The sequence below is a fragment of the Trachymyrmex septentrionalis genome, unplaced genomic scaffold (genome assembly GCF_001594115.1).
Source record: "Trachymyrmex septentrionalis isolate Tsep2-gDNA-1 unplaced genomic scaffold, Tsep1.0 scaffold9, whole genome shotgun sequence".
NCBI classification, from domain to species: domain Eukaryota; kingdom Metazoa; phylum Arthropoda; class Insecta; order Hymenoptera; family Formicidae; genus Trachymyrmex; species Trachymyrmex septentrionalis.
Genome location: NW_017306091.1, coordinates 4,609,171 through 4,629,922, shown reverse-complemented (window position 1 = coordinate 4,629,922; position 20,752 = coordinate 4,609,171). Strand labels below are relative to the sequence as shown.

Genomic DNA, 20,752 nt, shown 5'->3' with positions numbered 1-20,752 from the left:
AGCATTTGTATGTGTATATTTAATCGAGAACTTTGCACTAAAAACTACTATTGACATGTCTATATTTTAGTTTTATGTATCAACTTCATAAAAAATAATAAACTTTTTTTATTATAATTATCTTAGATATAGCGTGACATCGTCTATAAACAACAATTATAGTTACTCTTACGACTGCCGTCTATATCATCTATTATTGATATTTTAAATTGACAATTCCTTTTTGCTGCCTAGAACAGATTCTGGCAATATAATTTAATTTTTTGTTACATTTTAAAATATATTTTTCTCCTTTTGATTTTTAACTGACATGAAAAGAGAATTTTATTTTCATTAATTATCTGAGATACTTAAAAATATAAAATTAGAAAAGAATATTATATTACAAAATTAATATCTTCTAATTATTGTTGTAAACAAGAAAGTTAAAAAGCAAGGTTTAAGCTATGGAATCTAAGAGATCTTCTATAGCTCATTAAATTTTAATAAATTGTTGCAGTTATTACTATACATTTAATAAGTGACTGATATATGTTCAATTAAATATATTTATATGTAAATATATGAAAATAAAAGTGTATTATAACAAGATTATAAGTTAAAATCGTTGAACACACATTTTATTTTAATGTATAACACAAATCACATCAAGATATGATACAAACAAAACACCTGAAAATAAAATTTTAATTTTGTATTATATTAATTAGTTTTAATAAATTATATTAATTTTAATTGAATAGGTTTCAAAGATAACAACTTTATGCCAAATATCATTCTACTATAAAATTCTATTAAGATATATTTTCATATAATTATTTATATATCTTGTCACCTTAGTGTAATACTCATTAAAATAAAGTTGTTCATTTAGCAATTATAAATACGATTTTAATCTTTTTACTGTATGTAAAATCTTTTGTTCTTTTCACTTAATAAAAATAGTGCACTGCAAAAGTGACGCTTTTTGAAGAGCTATACATTGCAAAGTGTAAATTTTGAGATTATTAAAACAACTTAATATGTAAAGAAAAGGTACTCGTAAGAGTAACAGCTTAATTTTAATCTTGTACTTAAAGGTATTCCAAATATTTCATAATTAACTTACACTGTTATATATGTACAATTTACAAAGTGCTCTCTCTACATCAGAATATCCAATATCACGTCATCTTATCTTCAGGCCAATTTGAATCATATAATGAATCATCGAAAATATTAATAATTTGATGTTTTTACGTAAAACGTTATTAAATTTTTTTTTCTTTTTTTAGAGCACAAAAATTTTCAGTATATAATAATTATTATAATTTCACATCACATTTCTTGATATGTTTTACGTTGAAGCAATCGCGTTAAAATTTTTTGTATAAGTTACGTAATTAAATTTTGTTCATGATATGTTTACAAAAAGACCTGAAGATGAATAATATTCCTTACATATTAAAATTGTGTCTTTAATAAAATGTTGCTAAAGTTGTCATTATCAATGTATGTATAATTGATGTTACAAAAAAAAAAGAAAAAATAATATAAAGTCGTATTGCATATTTATAAAAATCTACATTTAATTTGTTTTCAATTAAATAAGAGATGTATGTATAATTTAACAATATTCAAGTTTTATATATAACAGATCTCTATCATTTAATGAATGCATTCAGCGGGAGATATGCTAAATAACATCGCTGGCAAAGTAAGTAGCGCATCGATCGTATATAAACTGCACATATATACATTGGTATTGCAATTCTTCATCTAATGCGTTTGTCCAAAATAAAAGCAACACAAATAAATTTTCAACAAGTGCCATAATTACAGTGTTTCGAGCTTTTTAACATTTGTTTTAATTGATCGAAATACAAGACAATTATATGCTTCTATAATGTACTACATATTCTATATCACGATAATGCTAAATAAATTTTTATTTTCGCTAACTATCCAATTTCGGTTTGCAATAATTTTTCCACAACAATAAAAATTTGTATATAATATAATATATAATATAGATATACATATATAAAAACTTGTATAATATTTTAATATGACGAAAAGTGTAATAAATTTAATTTTGAGGCAAGAAATTTATCATTAATTACACTCCTTCAGTTTTGATCATGCAATGGATCAAAAGTCATTTTTTTGTATTTTTAACAAGATATATTTTAACAAGATTAATTATAACGGAAAAAATAATACATCTTACTTCATCAAATTGTTAAAGATAATCATCAAATATTTCTAATTTTCTAAATTTTGACAAAATGAAATAAAATGAAAAAATGTGTTTTTAGATTGTGTCACACTATAAAATACATATTCAACTAAATGTTGAAAAGAGAATAAGTACGTGAGCACTAAATTAACATTTTGGCAAAATTGAAAAAATTATTGAAAACAGAAATTATATATATAAGTCGAGAAATGATTTAAAAAATATATATATCTACAAGTGCTTATTCTGACCAGCAGAAAGATGATATTAGAGTTAAAAGATAATATTATTAACAGAATCTGATTATCCTTTTTTTTTGCAGACATTCAACGCATCGCAATACTCTGATATATGGAAGAACAATTAAAAGCTGTGTAAGCTATATATTAAATATCACTGCAACAAATTCATATCTCATGATGCAGATACCATCCCATGATGGCAAAACCATATTAATCAATAATGCAGTGTTGATGATTTTGGTAGAGATATAGTTTGATCTTCGTCGATTTATGATATAAAAAAGCCTGGGCAAAACTTGCTCGAGTTGAAGGATTGAAGATCAGAGTGAAGTGCTTTTTACTGAATGATGGGGTTTAAGCGATGAGATCTTCGGCGCTGGTGAGATGCTCCAGTTACCTGACAGTCCTCCCCAACGCCACTGGGAATATCGGTTAGTCATCTGATAAATGCACTTTTATAACTTTTTGTTGTGCGCGCACTGCAAGTCACAGAAATAAATGGGATCGGTTCGTTAGCCACCTCTGGTGCTACTTTATTGCATAAGCATTAAATGTAAATTGTTACGAGGCCTGGACTATATATGTAATATAAACTTCAACCTGTATAATGCATCTCTGTTCAACTGTTATTTGCCCAGGTCTATATATAAGTTTTGTAAAATGTAATACATGCTAACAAAACAAAACGAAACTTAGGAGTCATGCTACATGCAATATGTAACAATTAATCAAATGTTCTTAAGGCTTCCACACGTGCTTCCTATATAAAGATTATGCGTTTCGCAGGTTTCCTCCGTGTCCAGATCCATTCTTAGAATGCCTTGAAGTGGACTGCAAGGTTCACGAAACGTTGGCATTCCAAGAATGGACATGGAGAAAATCCACGAAACGCATAATCTTTATAATCAAATGGTTTTTCTTCTTTAAAAATCAATAAACGAATAAAACAACAGTTAAAAATTTATATAATAACATAAATAGTCTTTGTTAATTTAAAAAAAAAAGTTATAAAATATTTTTAAGATACTTATACATGGTTTAACAGATGTATATAAATCTATAAAGCTTCATAAATTATATCTCTATATACTTATGATGGTAAGTAGTGAGAAATATAAGAGAGATGAAAATATAAGATTAGATAGTCGTGTATGGAAAATATACTTGTACGTTGACAATGAAGCAAAGCTAAAAAATCAGAAGCAATGAAAATTGGCGGGGTGGAAGAGAGGGAATAAAAGTTTTTCATTTATACATCAAATAAGCAAGGACGAAAAAACTGCACAATCGTAAATTTAGATCCAAATTCGAGAAAACAGGGACAGTTATTGACTTACTGCCTGAGCGAATAGCGAGTAACTCGGTCTGCCGATCTGAGGATCATATTCATGCGTTGTTGCGGTTGCGATACTGAATGATTGGCAGACGAGTTTGTAGCGTGGGCCTGTGCAGCCATGCAGGAGGTACGTTTTGCCCTTCTCACTGGTTTTGATACGGTTAAAGATGTAACAGGATTGGTAGTAGTTGTATTGTTGTTGATGTTATGACTCTGTGTTGCCGGTTTAGACCTAATACGGCAGGAAGATGGATCACAGCTACTGTTGGCCAACCAACTGTTTCTACAATTTCCAATCAAGATAAAGAGACCCTATTTTTTTCGGATATGCATGCAATATTGATAATAATATAATTCGTTTTATCGATCTTATATATAAGAAGCATGTGTTAATGAATTTAAGCGTAACTTAGAAGAGAAATGAGCAAATGGAAGAATATTCGTGGATAATGTCATGGAAGGAAGAAGAAAGGTAAGATATAGAAAAATACTTTGAATAAAAATAATAAACAAAGTAATGTATGGGAAGAGAAATAGATAAATAAATATTGATAATTGTTTAACCTTTTCACGACTGTCGTTGCGGTGGATCGTGATAACAACCTTTTGGTGGGATCTCTTTCTTTATTTCCCACTAAAGCAGTAATGGTTCCTTTTTGACTTCTGGTTTGTAATAAGGGTCCCAAATATGGGCTATAATACGATATGCACATTAATCCCAGTTTTTAAAAAGACAGAAAGGTCTGTCTCTCTCTCTCTCTCTCTCTCTCTCTCTCTCCCTCCTCTCTCTACAATAAATATACTTTGTACTTGTATACTTACTGCACAACGGTAGATGTCCCTGTACTTGCATTAAGAGAAGTTTGAGCTGTCGATATGCCTCTTCTTCTAGCTTTAATTCTGCACAATTTATCACCTTGAGTCAACGTACTGTATCTGGTTGTGGCGCTAGCCCCAGCCGCTGGTCCAGGATCGTCCAATTTTATTTCATCCACGCGATGCATTATCCCTGACACATTATCCTCCATCAGGTTCTTCACATCTTCTTGGAAAAAGGCTGCTTTAGGTCTACCAGCTATCGAATATATTCCATATGCATGCACCGGATTTCCATTTTCAGATTGCAATGGCTCTTTCAATAATGACCGAAGATACATTTCTTTTCTAAAAGACGCAAAAGCATCAGTTTTTTTTCTATTACAGTATAATATAATTTTCAAGACAGATACAGTATAATAAAAATAAAAAGAAAGTGACAAATATGTACACATACATTCAAATATATACACACCCACCTCTCCAGCCATTGTTGCTGATGCCCAATTACAGAACCTGGCCTACATATCCTTATCCAGGCGATTGTTTCGTGAGCCGTTAAATGATAATGCTTCATAATGTAGCAACCTATGAGAGAACCCGTTCTACCGAGACCCGCTTTACAATGTACCGCAACCGCGCCACTTGCGTTTTCCGCTATTTTGAGAAACTGATGCATTATTGCATCCGTCGGCGTTGAGCCATCCATAAAGAATAGATCTTTATGAATGAAACCGGCATCGGTAAAGCTCGCTGCATCGTAAACTTTCTTATTAAGCCGTATAATTGTTGTTACGTTATTACGGCGAAAATATGTAAAATACCATTCTGGTCCATGAAGTGGATAACCTACGGAAAAGGTACATAATTCTTGATGCATTATCTTAATGATAGTTATGCAACTATCATTATATATAGTTATTATCAAGCTAGATGATTTAAGTGATAAAGGCCAAAAATTAAATGTACAGATAGATTTTTGTTATATATGTTCCTTAAAAAAAAATATTTTTTTTACTCTTTTGATTTATCGTCACACATTCATCTTCAAATTTTGCTCATACTTGTATGTATCCCCTTGTTTTTCCCCTCGCAAACACTCATTCCATGGATCTGTTTACTCATCAGATTTCTTCTCAGATTTCTTATTGCATTCTTTTTCATGCACACAATTCTACATCGTCACTAATACAATGGTAGGTACACACTAATTAAAATGGTAGGTACGCACCATCTTCCATTTTAGATCTCGCATGTGGACCACAGAAAGCAATGAACTTTCCAGGAACTATCCAATTTAAATCTCCATTCTCAACTCTTTCAAAGTGTTCATATTCTTTAACACAGAAATCTTCGAAATTAAAGAAACCAAGTCGATGGCACTTGTATATAGCACTTAAACAGTCTCTTAACGATATCTGATAGCATGGTGGTCCAACCGAGGCATCACGAAACATGATAAACGAAGGACTATTTGGACTTTTAGTTAAACATTCATAAACTTCTTGTGCTGTACGCTTGCAATACAATATCTAAAAATAAAAAATATATTTTAATGCGATAACAATAAATAAATCCTTTTTTCATAACATTCGCATCTACAGAGTGACAAAAAAAAGTTTGGTCACAAAGTATTGTGTTTAACAAATTATTAATAGGTAACGTGTAATTACAATAATACAAACTCTAGAATATTAATTTTATCTTATTAAAGGCCAAAAAATAATAAACATTCAAAATGGCTTTTTTTAGCTTTGAAGCAAGCTTTAAAGCGTTTCAGGAATACATTAATGATAGCTGCGCATCTTTTCGCGAATAAATTCTACCAGGCAGTCAATAAAGTAGTTTTTAATTCATCAACCAATAAAAATTTTTCAGAGTCCCTTTAGAATTTAAAAGAACTACTAGCATCGCATCTATTTTACCAATAAAACGCAATTTCGTGAAAAATTTCGGAGTTTATGTTCAGAACAAAAACTTTTTAATTAAAATATTTTTTTACCATTTCTTAGTCTATCTTATGGCATTTAGAACTGTCAAATATTTGCTAAATATAAACAAACTCTGCAATTTCTTACCAATAAAATTGGGATCTTTAGTGGATTGTACAAAGAAATAATGTGTAAAATGAAAACAATCAAATTCATAGACTTAAACTTAAATATCTAATTCAATATAAAAATGTTTTACAAAAATTTATGCGTATCGTATGTGTACAGTTGATGATATATAGTATGCAATAATATAGTGTCAATGTTCATAAATCATGTGTATATAATCACATTTCATTGATAAAAACAGATAATATTAATTTGCCTAATAATTCAATAAGACACAAAACTTTGTAGCTATTCTTTTGTCATTCCAAATATATGTATAACTAACAAAAAATCATAAGAGAAAAAAATTTGTATTACCGCGTAACTTCCTATAAGAAATGCAGCATTAACTCTTTTCTCCGAATCCATTGTTGTATAATGCACGAGTTTCTTTTTGCTGAGTGCAATGCCCTTTAATTTCTTATTAACTTTTTGGCAGTATCTGTATAGCACGGCCAGATTTAGAGGACCAAAGTCGGAGTAAAAATTTTCATATACCAACTCGTTGTCAATACTGAAGTAGTGAGTGTTTGGATTACTTTTTGGTTTCATTGCTGTTCTTAATGTTATAAAATACAATCGATCTGAAAGAAGAAATAATTTATTCTTCATTTTATACATCAAGTGAAAGAAAAACTTTGCTGTGGACGTTTAAACAACTTTATACACAAAATAATGTAAAGCTTTCAGTTGTAGATTGCAATTTTGTTCGCAAGATTGCAATGACGATAACGAGTGCTATTTCTGAGAAAACATATATAAAGAAGATATTTAAATATCTTAAAAGTATAACAATTAACGGTTTTAAGATAAAATGTAATTTAATATAACATGAATGCATCGAGATGAAATAAATTTTGCGTATCCGCAATTTAACGTTTATTAAAATTGAAAAAGAGGATTCTTTTTCTGTCGGAGACCCCGCAGATGTTTCGTTGTAACGAAGCGAAACTATCAAACGACAGCTCCGACGTTACTTAACCCGCAGCCCATTATTGTATTTACAACCAGGAGCAAGTCGCGCGGCCAGCACACTTTCTCGCGCGGTCATCAAAAATAGATTCTAATCCAGAACGGATTACCTTTTATGAATTCAGCCGCGCACGCCAAAACCTCGTTCGCGTCCTCCATCGTGATCCAGCAGCGGGTGTACGGCGCAGTAGTAGATACCGATCAGGTGGATCTGTCATCAGCGCGACGTTAATGCAAATTGGAATAGCGTTCAATTAGCGGCGCGCAGTAAACACGCGGGAGTGGGCGGGTAACTAGGCGAAGTCTTCGGATTAATCGTTCGGTTGGCGGCGATCTCTTGGTCTCTGCCTACGCGCGCAAAAATCCGAGGTGCATTACGTCAGGCGAGCGCGTCGCGTCGCGTCGCGTCGCCTTCCCGGCGACACGGCGTACGCTCTACGCTCTACGCTCTACGCTCTACGCTTTGCTATGTATAACTTATGTACACCCACGCCACGATGCCTCCGACAGGCGACAATCTCCGTCACGGAAACAGGGTGGGACACGCTCGTCAGTTCGTATCAGTTCGTATTCGCCGTGCCGCCTGTCGCCGCAGGCTGCGACCGTTACGGAATTCAAACTCGAGGTGGAGAAGTGGAGAACGGAACCGGATTCTGCGATGTTCTGCCGATTGGTGATGGCCGATGGCTGGTATTGCGACAATGCGACCGGATGCGGCGCTCGACGGCGCCCTACTCAGCTCCGTTCCGCTTTTTTTTTCTCACTTATATTGTCGCCCCCGTTGATTCTGTCGATTCGCGCATATATTATTTACATACGCCCATATATTATTTCACGCTACATTTCGCCACGATATATCACGCGCGAGTTTTTCTCCTCGTTCCCTCGTCGTTGCCGTTGCCATACCCTACTCCCTGACTTGCACCATTATTCCACATTATCCGCTGAGAAAGTCGAGAGAAGCGCGAATTTTGATTCGACCGCCATCTTGCTGTCTGATTACGCAATGAGATAATAGAGGTTACGCGATAATCGACGATTGCTAAAAATACGCATATAGTAATTATAATTAATACAATTAATTTAGATGCGAAAAAACTAATTTTTTCGCCTCAATGATTTTAATTTCCTATAAATTTGTTAGAAATTTTCAAAGTTGGATGTTTATGTCTTTTTCGCAAAAATCGACCCAAAACATCTACATAACTTTTTTTATGATCTTCTCGATCCTTACATACTCGTATATTCTAATAACTTGGAACAAGTTATAACTTAATTGAAATACTTAATATTTTTAATAACAGAGTGATAATTGGGGATACTCTCTATTTGATGGCATAAGTCAAGAATATTGTTCTATTTTTGTTACTCATTAGAAAGATAAGATAATATTGGTTTTTAGAACGACCGGAATTACTGCTCGATTTAAGATTTGATTGTTGGATCTTCGTGCTCTTAAAGCATTATATTGTATTATATTGTTCATGACCACCTGAACGCATAAAAACTTACTATATTTATTTCTCCCTAAAGAGAAATTCTCCTATTAGAAATCAGTCGCGTTCTAAAAATAATCGGACATTTGTTTCACTTCATCTTATTGCACATTGTGTGTACCAGTTCAGAAAGCGTTATATATTCGCGTTACTTGAAATACCCCAAAATTTTTGTAACAATTTTTAAAACAAAATAAATATGTATGTATTCGAACATTGAAGAGAGAGAAAAATCGAATATTCTAAATACAAAAGGTGCACGCAACGCGAACAGACCTATAAATGTCTCTTTGGAAGTTCGCATGCGCTCTGGTGTGCATCTTTGCTATAATATACGTAACGTAATCTCTAGCACAAGTCCTGCGCCTATAATAGAAGGAATAAGGAATTCCCCGTATTCATAGTCCTTCCTTGAGGATTGAGGATTCCTCATTTCATGTTTCATAAACTTTCCTTGACCAAACAGAAAGCCATATTACTGTAGTTTCCTTGAGGACGAGGTGCAGCCTTCATAATCAAGCAAACCTCTAAATTTAATTTGTTACACCAGTCTTTTTACTTTCGATAGCTTTTAATTTAAATCTGATGCATCAATAATTATTTTCGATAACTTTTTTTCGGAAATAAACTCCTCTAAAAACATTCTCTCTTTCTTCGTACAATAAGCATTATGGCGAATTCTATTAGAAGCACTGTGATGCAAATTAAAGCCGTTGTACACTAATCTAATTTGAGTATAAAAATAAAATGCAAATATTTCGAATTATAACATACATATTTCATCTAACAGTACAATAAAATGTATTGAGTATTTCACAATTTAATTGATTTCTATATTATTTATAAACATATATTTACGTTATTTTATATATGTACAGCGGTTTTAATGTATCAGTGCGCAATGAGTGCGTCCAATCAAATTCGCTATTAGTTTTATTTTTGTCTATTATTTTTGCAAAATGTGCTTAATCACGATTTTATTTAATCAACAGTATCGTTATAATCTTTATTATTCGTAATTTACGATATTAGATTTGCATGTATTGTATATTATGGCATGCTGCCTTCAGTAGGTTATTAAAATCCCTAAAATATTTCTTTCTTTGGGAAGACATTTGAGATCAGTTTATGAAAAGGAGGCCTTGAAAAATCGAGGAATCCTTCATAGAGGCTTTCTTCACCCTTAAAATAAGGAAGGACTATAAATACGGGTGTAAAATAAAGAATAAACGATTTCAATCTATCAGAAACCGTGTATTCTGATGTATCCGATTTCTGATAGGTTAAAATCGTTTATTCTTTATTCCTAATTTCTTATTCCTTATTCCTTATTCCTTCTAATGTGCCGATTGTGCGCAGGGCCTTAAAGTTATCTGAGCGTAATTCCTGAATGCAGCGAATTGTGTAAAATAGGTTAGTGTTTTAAATGCGCGCGTAAATATTGCTGCAGCTGACGATAACAATTCAATAATTGTTTTACTCGGTGCTGTTTCCCAGAGACAGGTTAGTAGATTTACGATTGTTAATTATTACTAATTGAGATATGACTTTCAATATTCCGATTCAGGAGTGTGACAAATGTTAAATCGCATTTACCTTCTGTATCGTTGCGATACGCAGTATCACATTCGTCACAGTGTTGGTATTTACATTATATAATTTACAGGAGTAAGATAAATTCCAAGCGAAATTTCAAGCCGGATCAAATGGATAAAATGGACGCTTCGGAAACAGACGCAGCCTCGAATTCTTTCGTGTTCTCGAAACCGAATGCCGTATTTGATCTTTCAAGAGTTATTAATTTCGGTGTAGGTTCAGATCATGTGTTTGACACTCAAGTCAGTAAGAAGAGTATGTTTACATTTGCTTTACCCACAATAGTGTCGCAATGCAATCAAAGCCGCACAGGTAGTTTATATGATGAAGATCGAGGTGAGCGCTTTGGATTAGAGCAGTGGACCAATCTAAATAAATCTAATAAATATAAGCCAAGAATTTCTAGAAACACGTACAAGCCTACGATCAACGTATTTGCTAATGCCCTTAAAGACGCAACGGGAGCATTTGAACAGTTGAAAAAGAATTCCAGGTCATGTATCACTAAAGTCAACGTTGACAACTCGATAACATGCTCCAACGTGCCGAAAGCCTTGCTGACTAAAACAGCAGCGAAAGCATACTTTGTCAAGTATGGAAAAATCATAAAGGTAACTATTCGTCCGAAAAAACATATAATCACGGTAATTTACTCGACGAAGATAGAGGCGAGTGCTGCATATTACGGTGGTGGTGATTACAAAGGCGAAAAGTTTGCTATAGAATGGACAAAGTTGGAATCAAAAAGGACAATTAAGAAGAAGGAATTGCAGCGCAATATAGTGGCAAATCTACTTAAAGCATCCGACGATGAGATTAAATCAGAATTGGAAGCCATGGCAAACGTAGAGTATAATTTGCATCCTATCAAAGGAAACGAGGTGTCTGATGTAAGCATGTTTCCGATAAAAGCCAAAGCACTGAGTGGTAAAGCATTGTCGCATGAGAAAGCAATGGGAAAATTGGAGAAAGTTACAACGAAAATCGAGAAGCACGACATCGAGAGTCAGACAGTTAAATCTTTGCCCAGTAAATCCATAGAAGAATTACAAAATATAATACATCAAGTTGCTCTTACGGCCGAAGATAAATACAAAGTGTTGGAGGCTAGAGACCGTCTCATGAGACAGAAACGAGGCAAGCCAACTTCGCTCGCGACGGTAACCAGCGGTACTTGCCCTGATATGTGCCCTGAGAAGGAACGTCTGATGCGCGAGTCTCAGAGGCAAGTCGCGTCGTACGAACAGCTGGAAGGTAACGAGTACAGAATAAATCATGCGATTGCTATAAAGCAATATTCGAGATCTTCCGCGGATCAGGAGGAGCCAATGCCTCATGAGTTAAGACCGGTGAAATCTTTGAAGATGACCATGAGCTACTTGCTTCACGAGTTGATGGATCTCTGTGAGCAGGAAGGTACAAATCTAGCCGAGTGGTATCACTTTCTTTGGGATAGGACGAGAAGTATTAGGAAGGATATTACGCAGCAGGAACTATGCTGCAAGGAAAGCGTCGAATTGATCGAGCAGTGTGCTAGGTTTCACATAGTATGTTCCGAAAGACTCTGCGCGGAGGATGCATCTGTCTTCGATAAGAAGATTAATTCGGAGAATTTGACCAAGTGTTTGCAGACTTTGAAGTATATGTACCACGATTTGAGAGTAAAGGGTATCACCTGCGAAAACGAGCCTGAATTCAGGGCGTACATTGTGCTGCTAAATTTGAACAACGGTAATTTCCTGTACGACTTGCAACAGCTGCCGGTCTCCGTGCAAAATTCACCGCAAGTCCAATTCGCGATTAAAGTATACTTTTCATTGGACTCGAACAATTACTACAAATTTTTTAAACTTGTTCGAGAGACGACTTACTTGAATGCCTGCATCCTGTTAAGATATTTCAATCAAATCAGATTGAAAGCTCTTTCGATAATGGTGAAGGCATACTGTAGAAGTACTTCAACCGCTTTTCCGTTATACGAACTAATAGATATCCTCGGCTTTGAGGATGAGAACGAGGCTATATATTTCTGCGAACAAGCAGGATTGAATCTGTCGAAAGACGAGATGTACATTCTCCTGAATCGTCAGAGTTTTAATATGCCCACGGCGAGTATCCAGCAAGGTAGGGCTTGCAATTTAATAGAATCCAAGAGAATCACCTTAAATTTTAGTATTGGGCAATGCATCGCCGGTAAAAAAATGCCAGAGAAGACTTACAAGAATCATAAGCCACACAACAGTTTCGACGTGCACGATTATTTGATGCCTGAATCGATCAACGCCGCGGACCAAACTGCTGATAGTTCTTCTGTGGAACGGCACGATCCATACGAATTCATAGAAAAGGAAACAAAGAGGATAGCAAAGGTGACATCAATCCGGAATAAAGATCAGAAAGCCACAAAGGATCTTCTTCGACCTGTACAAACTCGAAAGCAGTCAACAAACGCGAATAACGAAGCGAGCGCGTTTAAACACTCGTCAGTTCCCGAATCGATCCGCTCAGACATTTTTAAAACGGTAACACCGTGTGTACCGGATGTATTCGAACACAAGCCAAAAGAATCGAATGTATTTATTGAGAACAAAGCTCAAGTTGGCGCATCGATTAAAGCAGCTTCTGAAAAATATTCTGACAGCAGAAGTGTGACTAGTACACGTCACGAAGACACTAATGATAAACAGCAGCCAGCGATATTTGGTAGCAGCAGTATTGTCGGTAATAATTTATTTGTAGGCAATCCTTCCGTGTTCTCTACACCAGAAACATCACGTAATGCAGAATCAGTCCCGCCGTTTGCGATGGCTGTAAATAAGAGCATCTTCTCCGGAGTAGACTCGGGAAATTTATTCAGGAACGTTACAGCTTCTTCCTCCACGATATTCATTAATAAACATTTTCCCATACCGGTTTCTGTTCAACATTCAGTGTTCGCAGATATTGCAAGTAAGACGAAGAAGGAGCAAAGTGTCTTCCATAAAAAGGAACAGAAGACCCAGGAAGAAGTGATATCGGAGGCTGAGAAAGCAAGGCTAGAGAAGCTGGAGCATGCGAGGAGAATGCAACGAATTGAGGAGCAGTCGCAAGAGATTTACAACAGCTTGCACGCAGAAGTCACGAACGAGTTTTGCTCCACCATCGCGAAACAGGACATCGACAGGATAGAAATGTATAACACATTGAGCAAGAGAATTCTTTCAGACATGATCGGTGAAGTTACTCATGAGATTTGCGATACAACACTGACCGCGGAGATTGAGCAGCAAAAAAAATTACAGGCGATGTTACTGCGAATTAAGAATCGAGTGATCGTCAAATGTGTAAATATCTGGAAGCAGTACGTATTGAGAAAGAAGCGGCAAAGAGCGGCATTGGAAGACACGCCGGTTTGGTTGCAGAGGCATTCCGTGGAGGAAACCGCGCGGATGCTGTATACCAAAGAGCAGGAAGTGGTGATGCAGAATATATGTAAACGACGAAGCGAACCAGAGGATGTAGCAGCCAGCGCGACGGAGACTCTTGCGCCTATCGAAATTATCGTGTATGCCGGCATCAAGGAAAACATACGATCGTTGGACCTCGAATCCTTGCCTAACGTATACTGGAAACTCGTCATCTCTTGGCCAGACTTGGCTAACAAAGCGGCCTTGTGGTATCATAAGAAAGTGATGAATGAATACTTGAACCCCGATGATTTTACGATGGATCCTATCGTGAAGATTTACCGGCCAAATCCCTATGAGAACTTGCACGTCTGTATAAGGCATTTCGAGGGTTTGATCAGCGAACATCACTTGATCGGTGCTGACGCACTTCTATTCATCGCTGATGCCTCGGAGAATTACAGATCTGTAGCGAAACGTTTAACGAGGACCGTATTGTCGCGGCACAAGCTAATGCCTATGCCGCTCGCCTTTATTGTCTTAGGTAACGGAGACTTGGAGAATCAGAATGATAGTATCATCTCAGATTTGGAATCCTTCCTGGAATCTGGCTACATATCGGAATATACAATCATGTACGAGGAGAATCTGTCTGCGAAAATTATCTTAAATTTGACGCAAAGCGCAGTTTTATGGTTGACAATGAATAAATCACCATCAAATCCGCTGGAAATGGATTATCTGTTTAATGTGTACGACATATGTTTGTCTGAAGAGTTATGGTTGAGGTAAGCTAATTTCTGTACTTATCTAATTATATAGATATTTTCTAACATGTACATAATACTCTATATTCTGTTCGTTATTATAATTTTCAGGATACTGGGTGATTCTATGTACAATAAACAGTTATCAGACGCATTAAAGGACCCAAACTTTGTAATTGATTTGCACAATGAAGCTGTAAATCACTTGATAGACATAATCTTAGATCCAGAATCCATGTTATATACAAATTTCGCGCCCGAGTTGAAGAAATTCCTCAAAAACAGTGGCACCATGCCATGCAGTTATGAATATTTTAACGAATCATGGAAACGAGATGAATACAGGGCAAAATTAGAGACCACGATGAACAGTTTTGTGCTACCGTCATGGAAGTAAGTATTGATCTAGATCAATGTAATTAACATATTAATTATATTAATATATCTATATCTATACAATAAAACATACACGATACCTGTGTATGTATTATTTTGTTATTTATATCATTTATTTTCTCATTTCAGTGCACCGTGGCCAATAACAGACATACAAGATCTACGACGACATATTATGAATTATTGCAGGGAGGTGTTGTCTGATTCGAACTGTAATATCATTTTTTGCGATATATTGAGCAATTTATTCCTCACCTCGGGCAGTTTACAAGTATCAAATTTCGTACACATACTACTATATATGATCAAAGAGAAGATACGTCTTCTGGACGAAGATCAAACGGTCATTTACAACAGAAATCACATCAAGCATTTCCAGACATTACCATGGTGGTTCAAATCCAATGTATTGACAGAGTTCATGTTGCACGAATCAAGCTCGGATAATAACATGTCAAATGAACCGATGAGAAAGCGAAAGAGACTCGATAAATTGGAAAACAATTTGGATGACAGCGCATTAGATGAGGAATTTAGTTTACTAGCGGAGTTTTGCGAGAGCACTATGACTCGTGTTATGGAGGTGCATTCTGTGTCTATAGAGGTAGAGAACCGCTTGCAAGCGCAACAATTAGAGAACGCATTATTGGAAGACAGGCTAAAGAATGCTTTACTTGAAATGGACCCGACAGAGGAAAGCATATAAGTTTTCTCTGTTTAACCGTATGACATATTTTTTAATATTTTTTGTTATTTTATATTATTATATACGTTATGTACAACATGCATTATATTGACATGCGATGATTTACTTTTGAAACAATGTTTTCCAATAATCAAATAATCTCGATGTATATAACATTTGAAATATATGTATACATAATTAAAGGGAATATGTGTGAAATCGTTGCTACGATCTTACTTAAATGTTATTAAGTTGTTCACATATTATAAGAATCATAAAAATAGAGCTAGTCATTAATTTATTTTTCATAACATAATAATTGTTTTGCGCGCGCGCGCGCGTGTGTGTGTGTACACATACACACACAAAATATGTAATTCGCAGAATTATATGATTCGGAAAATATATATTTTTAACAAAACGCTTTTCCACGTTCTTAAAAGTATTGTCACTTGATATTGTACATTCACAACACACTCAAATTCTCATAGAGAAGATAAGAAAGAGAAATTTCTTCAGAAATGATAAATATTCTGAAAGAATCAGTGCAATGGATAAATTCATTTATTAAATTAGTCACACAAATTTTCTTTTCTCACATTTATATATCTCTCTTTAACTTGTATTACTCGTTCCATTCCCGTCTACTTCTACCATATAACTTTATTATACACATGATGAATCCGGGTATATGAAGTTAGCACCCCAACTATAATACCCCAACTATAAATTTTTTTCAAAATTTTTTTTTTATACATTTTCTTGTGTGTCAAAATTGTTTTTTATGTATCAGGCACTCTAGATATTCACAAAATGGAGCTATTAAGCTGCTCAGAACTATTCGATCTCGAATTTTGCTGAGAAGTTTGCATACTATTTTTTAAAAATTATTTAAAAATAATTATTAAGCGGAACTCTTGTTAGAAACTATATAGAACTCTTCGTCTCGTCAAAAGGAAACGGGAACACTAATCAGAACTCCTGAGTACTATAGTTGGGGTGTTAACTTCACATACCCGATGAATTCAGATATATATGCGCCTTCAAAGAGAGATATATTTAAAATATAGGATACATTATTTTATATGAAAACTGTTAATAAAATTTATCGATGAACTGAGATCAAATGATGCTATAATACAAGGTTTTGTGACATACACAGAATGTAATACAAAAATTGACGTATTTTGCTTTCTTGTAAAAAAATTTTGTATAACAATTTTCGAATGTATAATTGTATAAAACCTCAAATATATAAATTAATGTTACGATGACTCTTGATTACCAAGATTTTTCATTTTGTTACTCAGAACACATACATTTACAGTTCCTTTATATTTCATCATTAATCGATGACTTAATTGGAATAGATCGACGCGTAGCGAGTTATATATTTTTATTTGGTTTGGCTATGCTTTTGATTTATTCCTAATTCGAGTTTTTTTCTCTGTTTATGAGATAAATATGACAACTATAAGAGTCTCTTACAGTATTTCAAACAAAACATTATGTCATATTCTATGATATATCTAAAGATTATGCGGGAAGTATATTATGTCACGATGTATAAATATTCGAACCATTGGAAGAAAAAAAATTTAATTTATTCAATAAAAATAAATGATTAAGTTGAATATAATATGTTATTAAAAATATAACATATTATGTAATGTAAGATACACATACGCGTCGTATTTGATATTGTGATGCCCCTGAATGAGATATTGCTCTGTTAAAATTATTATGCACGTAAGTTATACAACATGTAAATAATGTGCTAACATAGACCAGTATTTTAATAATAAAACACAAGATGAGCATATACCTCCTTCGTGTTACATAATACATAGACAAACGCCGCGTATTGATAAATTTATTTCTTAAAATATACCTATTTTAAAATAAATACACAAAAGATCTATGTGTTTCAAGAAGTTTAATTCTGATTCATATAAAAGATTTAATTTACTTTTAAATAAAAATGAGAAAGACATAAACAAGGAATATATATATATATATTTTTATATATATATATATATATATTTTCCAAATCCTAATATCCGCGAGAATGATATTTTATTTCAAGATGTAACAATATGTACGCAGTATAAAATAATATTTAAGATTAAGTCACAAAGATATAAATTTGTGATAAACATTTTGAAACTGATATGAATTAATTTGTACTTGAGGCGAATGTAACATAAATATCTTCTCAATAAATGAGTCATATATTTCTTTTACCTGTTTTATATAATTTGGTGATTACAATTTGTAAGGGCTCACAGATTTCGAGATTTAAAATTATCAAATATTAATTAACATTAAGCTGCCGATATGTGTATGTATATATATATATATATATACACACACACACACATAGATAAAGTCAAACTTCTTTAAAAATGTCAGTCTTGGATTACCCTTGCAGATAATAACAACATTTGGATTATGTTACGAGATAGCGGAGAATTATAAATATTGAACGTAATTGATATATGAAAATGAATAAAACAACTCATATTTCAAATTTTTCCTCCGCTCTGAACAGTTATATTTTTACAAGTCTAGATGAAACATTTTTTTTCTCGCTGATAAATTAATATCAACGGAATAGAAAGAGTAATCCAGGACGATGCCTCATGAATAATTTACAGGTAAGGAAGCGAGCCCGCGAGTAAACAAGCGAGAACATATAAAATACCTAGAAACGAATTTAATCCAGCTGTCCGTTTAGGCACGTTTTGAATTCTATGCGGATTGCGAAAGTCCTTTTCTATTTTAAAGGCAGTCGGCAAAGTGATCACTGGCAGTACAAACCAGAGGGAATATCTAAACGCCACTACTATAAGAATTATATATGGTGTAAACAGTAAAAAAGCATACAAAACATGAGACGCGGTATGACCTATTAAAATAGCTAGTGTTACGATTCCAGCTTTCTCGTCACTTTCCATATCTCTCGTGTTGTTACTGTGCAAAATAGCCTCGGTATTCAAGGCAAGCGGTATCGCGTAATAAATTGTTCCTAGTTCAACATAACCAGTTTGCGCCATAAACGCAAATAGAACTGATATTGGACCGAATATAACTAAAATAAGTACATCGCCCAGAGCGATATATTTCAATCCTATACCTCCTGTATAGAGAAAGGAGGAGGACAAACCCCCGAAATATACAAGAGCCAAATGCTCCATCTTTGCAGGAGAGATGACTGCCAGTAAGACAAATCCTAAACATCCTGCTGCGTATAGGAATGCCCCCAATGTGACCAATTCGTCTTTGGACAGTAACTCATCTACCAGTATTCTGTCGTCGCTTTTTCTACTATCAACGCCTTTCACGTAGTCAAAATAAGTGTTCACTACATTACCAGCACCATGCACGCAAAACACTATAAGCACAGTAAGACATAACGATATCCAATTGAAGCTCGCCAGGCCTGGTAGTCGATATGCAAGCGCTGATCCGAGAAGTGTCGGCATCAACGACGCACTCAGCGACCATGGTCGTACTGCCAGGAAGTACGAAGACAGCTTCATGAGGGGAGAATTCAAGGCCGACGATGGCGATGATACCAAGGACGAATGATGTACATTATTCTCCATTGAGGTATCTTCAATTTGCTCAGTCGGATTCTGAATACCATTAGACATCATGTTTCATGTAAAGAGTATTACTACAAAAAAAAAAAAAAAAAACACAACACATCAGTTAAATGCTGAAGTAATAAAAACTTCAAGGAATCTATAAAGAAGATGAAACGCTGAAGCTAAATTTGCAAGTTAGATGAACAAATCATCCTAATAATATATCATATCTTAATAATAGATATAGCTTAGCAAAAGTAAGTTTTAGGTTTTGCCTCTTACATGTTGATACAAAATAAGGAGAGAGAAAAAAAGATCAATTGAGCGATACAAACTTTTCAATACAACGATGTCCCGAAGTATCGTACTTAACGGTATTTTAATTTCACATATTATTTACGCATTGCGCAGTCCGTTTCCACATGCAACTCATTAGGGAGTTTTTGCAATACTGTTTTTTATTCAGATACGATGCGAACGCTAAGATGTTATCTTTTTTTTAACAACTAATTAAGAAAAAGATAACGTAATTGGATTCACGTTATTGCAAAAACTCCCTATTCCTTAAATCGAACGATCAAAAATATCAAGAAAAATGAAATTATATGACACAAGGATGACGAGAGCGAATCCGTGTCAAGCAAAATAGCGGTTATTCTCGATAGAAATCGGTACGTAAAGCTTCTTGTCGCGTGCTGAGGAGGTAAACTCACCTGAGATTCTTTTGGAAAATAGGTACGGATGAAATTAGGTTAAAACTAAGACACTGTTTGCGGCAACTCATATGACGTCTCGTCCTTCGCGCGCGTCCTGGTACATCATATAATTATTCGTCGCTACGTTGGTGCTCGCTCGGACGGCATTACGACGCGGATGCTACAACTTGCTCCAAATGATCTTCCTCTTTCCTTCCTCTTACACTAACGTTCGTCCTTTACCTCCTTTACTTAATTTGCTTTACCTGCTGAGAATATTGAGACATGGCGGATGTGTTCAATTTAGCTGCACTCAGTGCCGTGTCGCACTCTTTTCGTTCGACATGTGACATCGTGGCAATAGTGAATAGAAGAAAGAATAATGAAGAAAAAGATTAGAAAAACGTAAAATTGGAAATACGCTTCAGTAAGTTTGTCTTCTCTCTCTAATTTTTTTA

The 20,752-nt window shown here is 34.4% G+C and overlaps 4 protein-coding genes across 9 annotated transcripts in view; 2 read left to right on the top strand and 2 right to left on the bottom strand.

The window, feature by feature from the left end:
* Positions 1-8,660, bottom strand: part of LOC108755916 (dual specificity protein phosphatase CDC14A) — a 10,340-nt gene extending 1,680 nt beyond the window's left edge. The window contains exons 1-9 of one of the 5 annotated variants that reach the window (XM_018499333.1): positions 8,175-8,660; positions 7,794-8,031; positions 7,030-7,295; positions 5,844-6,144; positions 5,092-5,461; positions 4,619-4,960; positions 4,361-4,489; positions 3,798-4,079; positions 2,426-2,879 (exon numbers count right to left, since the gene is read on the bottom strand). In XM_018499333.1, the coding sequence (XP_018354835.1) occupies positions 2,798-2,879; positions 3,798-4,079; positions 4,361-4,489; positions 4,619-4,960; positions 5,092-5,461; positions 5,844-6,144; positions 7,030-7,295; positions 7,794-7,842 (1,821 nt within the window). In that variant the 5' untranslated portion in view covers positions 7,843-8,031; positions 8,175-8,660 and the 3' untranslated portion in view covers positions 2,426-2,797. Of the gene's footprint in view, positions 1-2,425; positions 2,940-3,797; positions 4,080-4,360; positions 4,490-4,618; positions 4,961-5,091; positions 5,462-5,843; positions 6,145-7,029; positions 7,296-7,793 lie in introns of those variants that run through there. The other 4 variants (XM_018499335.1, XM_018499334.1, XM_018499336.1 and 1 more) reach the window with 4 other exon arrangements.
* A 1,902-nt stretch (positions 8,661-10,562) lies between these two features.
* Positions 10,563-16,112, top strand: LOC108755986. The gene is made up of 4 exons (XM_018499500.1): positions 10,563-10,682; positions 10,846-14,949; positions 15,040-15,321; positions 15,454-16,112. The coding sequence occupies exons 2-4, from the start codon at positions 10,886-10,888 to the stop codon at positions 16,028-16,030; spliced, it is 4,923 nt and encodes a 1,640-aa protein (XP_018355002.1). The 5' UTR covers positions 10,563-10,682; positions 10,846-10,885; the 3' UTR covers positions 16,031-16,112.
* Positions 16,113-18,553: 2,441 nt separating this feature from the next.
* Positions 18,554-20,752, bottom strand: part of LOC108755899 (ubiA prenyltransferase domain-containing protein 1 homolog) — a 5,568-nt gene continuing 3,369 nt past the window's right edge. Inside the window, exons 2-3 of one of the 2 annotated variants that reach the window (XM_018499302.1) lie at positions 20,313-20,563; positions 18,554-19,688 (exon numbers count right to left, since the gene is read on the bottom strand). In XM_018499302.1, the coding sequence (XP_018354804.1) occupies positions 18,661-19,668 (1,008 nt within the window). In that variant the 5' untranslated portion in view covers positions 19,669-19,688; positions 20,313-20,563 and the 3' untranslated portion in view covers positions 18,554-18,660. Of the gene's footprint in view, positions 19,689-20,312; positions 20,633-20,752 lie in introns of those variants that run through there. The other variant, XM_018499301.1, reaches the window with a different exon arrangement.
* Positions 20,693-20,752, top strand: part of LOC108755900 — a 1,918-nt gene continuing 1,858 nt past the window's right edge. The window contains exon 1 of the mRNA XM_018499303.1: positions 20,693-20,721. The gene's annotated coding sequence lies outside the window, so the exon portion shown is untranslated. The remainder of the gene's footprint in view (positions 20,722-20,752) is intronic.